Source organism: Gekko japonicus, unplaced genomic scaffold, assembly GCF_001447785.1.
Source record: "Gekko japonicus isolate JY-2015 unplaced genomic scaffold, Gekko_japonicus_V1.1 scaffold713, whole genome shotgun sequence".
NCBI classification, from domain to species: Eukaryota; Metazoa; Chordata; class Lepidosauria; order Squamata; family Gekkonidae; genus Gekko; species Gekko japonicus.
This window is the reverse complement of record NW_015172026.1, coordinates 138,362-144,523: the sequence shown is the minus strand read 5'-3', so window position 1 is coordinate 144,523 and position 6,162 is coordinate 138,362. Positions and strand designations below refer to the sequence as shown.

General features: G+C 51.6%; 1 protein-coding gene across 1 annotated transcript in view; it reads left to right on the top strand.

Moving 5' to 3' along the window:
• Positions 1–96: 96 nt before the first annotated feature.
• OTUB1 (OTU deubiquitinase, ubiquitin aldehyde binding 1) overlaps positions 97–6,162 on the top strand; it is an 8,262-nt gene continuing 2,196 nt past the window's right edge. Inside the window, exons 1-4 of the mRNA XM_015420547.1 lie at positions 97–105; positions 1,570–1,668; positions 2,893–3,011; positions 3,642–3,726. Coding sequence (XP_015276033.1) covers positions 97–105; positions 1,570–1,668; positions 2,893–3,011; positions 3,642–3,726 — 312 coding nt within the window. The remainder of the gene's footprint in view (positions 106–1,569; positions 1,669–2,892; positions 3,012–3,641; positions 3,727–6,162) is intronic.

Below are 6,162 nucleotides of genomic sequence, written 5' to 3'. Positions count from 1 at the left end.
CAGCAGGAGGAAAGCACTTGGGAGAAGAAAGATTGGTCTGCTGCCTCTGTCTTTGTGGGTTTTGTGTGTGTGTGTGTTGTGTTTCAGCTGATGGACATGGAGCCAGTGACTGAAACGTCTCATAGTATGTGTCCAGGGGTCATCTCCTCCACATCAGCTTCTTCCACAATAAGTTCGCTAGGCTTTAAGGTGCCTTTTTGGGTTTTTTTTTCCCTTTTAACTGGCTAACTCTTCCAGAAGCTCTTAAGGGATTCTTGGTTGACTGTTCCTGTATATCAATGGATGGCCGCAAAAATAGTTTCATTTTCACAAGGCTTTTGCCTAAAAGTTCAAACTGAGTATGTCTATGGCCCAACTTTTGTTCCACTCCCCAGTGGTGTCTGTATCCCCATATTACACTGGGTAACTCAGTAACTTCACCGGCCGTAAGGGGACTGTGCCCTTCTGGGCTGTCAGGAAGTGCTTAAAGACCTCTTGGCTGGTTCACATGTGCCCAGATAACTTTGATGGCTCTTGTGCAGCAGCTAACCCATGTGAACTGACACTCTCCCCCCAATTGGATTGCACATGACGTGGTTACGGTACTTCTTTCTTTGGCATTGCATCTGTGATGGCATGCGGGATTTCTGCCTGCTTATGGAAGCAGTGCTGCAGCTCAGGGTTTTGTTTTGGACCGTCTTGATAAGACGTGCAGGGATGATATGAAGATCTCCTGTGTGAAGACTTATGGGACTGGAACTTCCTAGAAGGAAGGGCCGGGGCATAGTTAGGCAGAATGATGACGGTCCAGGACATGGAAAACCACTGCCCATCTTGCTTTGTCGGCAGTCTTAAATATTCATAATTTGCACAATAATAAGCCAAGCACATGAAGAATGATGTCAGGTTAGTAATGTCTGACTCCACAAAGTGACACGTCTCTGCCTGGTTCCATTTTTATACAGAGGTTTTTACCTGCGTGCATTTCATGGGGGGCCCTGGGTTCAGTTTAAAGAGGCTAATGAAACAAATGAGTGGTGGTTTATATTCCAGTCTTATTTTGAACCAGGTTTGAGGATACAGTTATTTTTACATTTAAACAGTCCATAAAAAAAAAAGAGCCTGGTTTAATTCCCCCCCATTATTGTCTCCATGCACGCTGCATTCAAGCAATCAGTTGCTTTTGTCTTCAGGTGACGAGCCTGCCAGTGTGAACCGGCTGTAAGGGGCTGGTGGTTTCTTGCAATTATTTTTGAAATGTGTCTGTAACTCTCTGTATAAATAGAAGGTCTCTGTGTGACTGAGAGTGGGCTGGTGCAATCTGTCAGAAAAGGGCAACAGCAGGGAGAAGGCCGTCCTTCAGTGCCTCCCTCTATTGAATCAGAGCAGATCAGGCCTTCCAGCCCGGAATTGTCTCTTTCGGCTGGCAGTGGCTCTCTGGGGTCTCGGGCGGCAAAAGGTCTTCCCCCCACAACCTCCTAACTGAGATGGTGGAGATGCCAGGGACTGGACCCAGGACCTTCTGCATGCAAAGCAGGGACGCGTCGCCTTTTCTGAATCGCTCGTTTTTTTGCGGGTTGCACCTTGCAGATCGCCGTCCAGAACCCGCTAGTCTCAGAAAGGATGGAGCTGTCGGTCCTGTACAAAGAATACGCTGACGATGACCATGTCTATCAGCAGAAGATCAAGGTAAGCACGATGGCGGGCGGCTTGTGTGCCCAGCTGCGTGTTCTTGCCAAGGGGCAAGAGAGCAGCGTGGGCGGCTGCTTGGGAAATGCTCCTGACAGGTGCATCCGGACCCGCTCCGGGCTGCTCTGTGGCAAGACCAGCCCCTTACTCCAGGCTGCATGGCCCCTGCATTGCAAGATTCCATCCCCCCCCAGAGGATGTGAGTGGTGCGTGGGAGGCTTTTGAAAGAAATGGCCTTTGGAAAGAAATTAAGGAGGGAAAGAATATAAGAAAAGTGTAGCTGGATGAGAGCGAAGGTCGGTCGACTGCAGTGTCCCGTTTCCAAATGTGGCCAGACAGAAGGCTCAGGGAAGCGTCCCAGCCGGGCGTGTCAAGGTGGCGTCCTTCCCCTCTTTCTTGTCACCATCACCTGTTTCTCAGAGGTATAATGCCTCTGAATGTGGTGGTTCCCTTTAGTTGTCGTGGCTGGGCCCTGCCCTGCCCTGCCCTGCCCTGCCCTGCCTGGATTTATCTTATCCCCTCATAAAGCCATCTAAGCCAGTGGCAGTATCCTGTTTTGTCTCAAATTCCATAAGTCAGCAATGCCTTGTGCAGGGAAGAAAAAGCTTCACTCTGTATGAGATTTTTGTCATTTTCTATCGCATCCCCCCACCCCCCCTGAAAAGCCCTGGACTCTTCCGTCTTTGCTCACTGCTCCAACCTTTTAGCCATTTAGTTTGCCCTTTTCCGCATGCTTTTCAGCTCAACAGACTGTAATTTGGGGGTCCATGAACTCCTGTTAGGCAATTCAAGATGGCTTCTTCGTGTGGTGGAGGGGAAAGGATTTGGGGGCCTGAGGACCATAGATTGGATTGGAGGTGCAAGAGCTGGCTGCTTCCCCCAAAATGGTCAAGTTATGAAGTGGATGGTTGTCTTTAGGGGTGAAGGGGTTGTGGGGGTTGCAGGCAGAGGCAGGGTCTTTTCTGTGGTGGAACTTAGGGCATTCCCATTGTTGGCTGTTAACTGATTTTACTTATTATTGTTTTTCTTTTCTGTGTATGTGTTTTTGTAAGCTGCTGTCAAAGCTGGAAATAAATTTCTCAAATAAATGAATAACGTGTCGTCCCTGCTTACACTATTGCCATAGGGCAGATTGGAACCATCCACAGGTAATAGGTTCATGTTGCCATCTGTGAGCTGCTGAGTTACCCGTTTGTTCTCTGTTTCCCCCGTACCCTCCTGTAGGATTTGCTGAAAAAGTATGCGTTCATCCGGAAGACAAGGCCGGACGGCAACTGCTTCTATCGGGCCTTTGGCTTCTCCCACCTCGAAGCTCTGTTGGAGGACAGCAAGGAACTGCAGCGGGAGGCCATGAACCGGGGAGGAAAGTGGGCAGGGGAGGGAGAGGTTTGGGGCAGGGAAGGGGCTTAGCTTGAGTTGTCAAGCTGGGTTTCAACCTGTGGCGGCACTGCAGGCTCGGACCTCGGTAGGCTCTGTAGTGTTTCTGCAGCGCACCTAGCTGGATGCAACTAAAGGCAGGCTAGAAGTGATGTAGGCTCACCAATGCTGGGCCTGCAAAGTCCCGAACTTGTCCCGCCCCTTGAGGAAGGCCACCCAATGGGCGGGGGCTTTAAAAAGAGGGTTGTCAGCTACCTTCCTCATCTTTGCTGGTCCCTCAACTCCCGGGGGGCTGGCAAAGCCTGGGCCTGCCTTTACTTCGGTCCTTCCCGCTTTGGTAGGTTCCACTGTCTATGGCTGGGGACAGTGCTGGTTCATCAGAGGCCCAGCAGCATTGTCTCACCTCCCACCTGGTGTTGTTTCCACGGGTCAGGTGACCCAGGCATACTGCAGAGCAGCTGCGGGAGAGCTTCCCCCAGGTGGCCACATTTGGGGCCCAGATTGAAACACACACGGCAGCCTTGGGCTGAGAGCGGGTTCCTTGGGTGACTTTCAGTGCTGTGATCGGATTCTGTCATTCCTCTCGTTGCACGCAGCTTCAAAGAGGTGGCCGCCAAAAGCAAAGACGTGCTGGTGTCTCTAGGCTTCACAGAATTCACCATCGAGGACTTCCACAACACAGTAAGGCCGGCTTCTCTCCTCCCATCCGCCACCCCACCCCTCTCAGCACATCTCGAATAAGGAGGCGCCAGAAGTGTTGATGGGATAGGGACTCTGGTGGCTGTCAGACGCAGGAGAGACCTTTGAACCCTCATTCTCACTCGGTGAAAGGAGTGTGGGTTCCTTTCCCTTAGTCATCCCCGGCCAGTTTGGTGTAGTGGTTAGGAATGCGGACTCTAATCTGGGAGAACCGGGTTTGATTCCCCACTCTTCCGCATGCAGCTGCTGGATGACCTTGGGCAAGCCACAGTTCTCTCAGAGCTGTTCTCTGAAGAATAGTTTTCTCAGAGCTCTCTCAGCCCCACCTACCTCACAGGGTGGCTGTTGCGGGGAGAAGAAGGGATGGAGATTGTAAGATGCTCTGAGACTCCGAGTGAAGGGTGGGGTACAAATCCAATCTCCTCCTCCCCCCTGTGTGGGGTGTCTGTTGTCCACTTCTAGTCCTTTCGGAAAGTGTGATATCCATGGAGACAGGTGACGGAGAAGGTTGTAATGGTTCCCCATTTCCTAAATGTGGGGAAGAGAGCCAGAGTCCCCTTTAGAGGTTTGTTCCTGTTCCCTCTTCCCTTTCTTTCCTAGTGCTGACATCCAACACTCCCTCTAAGTTGTGGAGTCTTGTGAGCAAAACATTCTACTTTGTGAGCTACTGGCATTAAAGTTGTGAGCGAGCGAGTTGGCTACGGCATCAGTGAGTCTGCTCTGGAGCCCTCCTTCCTGAGCGAAGGCAAAAATGTGTGAGCCGGAGGCTAAAAGACTGTGAGCTGGCTCACACTAACTCAGCTTAGAGGGAACGCTGCTGACATCAGCAGAAGGTTGGATGCTAACTGTGGTTAGTGTTCAAGCTTTGGTTTTGGATATCTGAACACACATGAACACACATGCAGCTGCTGTAGACTGAACCAGACCCTGGGTCCATTAAGGTCAGCACTGTCTACTCATGCTGACAGCAGCTCTCCAGGGTCTCAAGTCTTTCATATCACCTACTGCTTGGTTCTTTCGACTGGAGAGGCCAGGGGTTGAACCCTGGGGGATCTTCTGCATGCCAAGCAGATGCTCTACCAACCGAGCTCTCTCCTGCATGCCGAGCAGATTACCTACCAACATGGAGGGCAGGTGTAGCTGTGATTGCTAAATGGAACCTCCATGTCCAGGGGCAGTCTACCTCTGGATACCGTTTGCTGGGGGAGAAGCGACAGGGGACAGCTCTGTTGCCATCTTGCCCCGCACTTGGGTTTCCTGGAAAGAGCTGGGAATTTAGTGCTGCGCTTGGGAGGCCCGTTGTCTGGTTCAGGGGGATGGGATTTCGTATTCGTGTCAGTCGTTAAGTGTCGTGAGGTAGTATGAAGCAGGTTGGCAAGAACAGCAGAGGGGGCTCTCCTTATGTGCTCCTTGGAAGCATCTGAGTTGGTTGCCTTGGGAGTGGGGTGGTGAACGAGGCGGCCCCATGGTCTGGCCTGGCCTGGCCGGGCTCCACTCCATCCCCCAGCTGCTGGGGCATGGCAGCCTGACAGAAAGCAGCCTCTGGACACCTCCCTCCAAAGAAGGGAGCTTCTGCTGACTAGTCCGGCTGGCTTCTGCCAACTCCTTTCAGTGCTTAACCCCAACCTGCCTTCCTTATCCCGTCTGCTGTGGAAGTGTGTACTCTGCTCTCCTGATATCCTAGCGTAGCTTTGATAAAATACAACCCAGGCTCTTTGAAAATGAGGGGGGGAGCCGTTTGAGCGGGGGACTGCCTTAGCTTCTTTTGAGGCTTCTGTGAGGGAGCAGTTTAGGTGTGTCTTTGTGTGTGTGTGTGAGAGAGAGAGAGAGAGAGAGACCAACCAAAGGGCTTCAGCCAGCAGCCTTGCCTCTGACAAATTCAATCTCCAACTGCCTTTCGCCACAGCTGCGTCAGAAATAAGCCCGAGGAAGTGTCTAGCACAGTGGTCTCCAATGCAGTGCACACGGGCACCATGGTACCTTGCCAGCATCTTTCCTTAGAACGTCGGAGGGGTCAGGTGGGGCCTTTGCCCATCAGGGTTTCTGATTCCCCATTGTCGACCTCATTGGCTGTGCAGATGAAAAAAAATTATTTGGCAGCAGCTGCCACCACAGCACAAACGTCTTCACTGCACAGCTGAAGCTGTATATAAGCAAGAAAATGCTTTTTAACAGTATGTTCATTTCAGAAGGCACCGTGTTAAAGGGAGCTCCTGCTTGAAATGTCGAAGAGCTGCTTTTAAGAGTCACGCACCACCTCACTCCCTGATATTTTGTGTTTGTGGTTGCACCCACTTCCCTGTGTCAGAATTCCAAAGGTCCCTGCGGGCCCAAAAATGTCGGAGACCCCTTGCTTGTTACCTTGGAACTACTTCGGGAAGGCAGTGGCATTGGCAGTTTCCCTTCCTCCTCCCACAA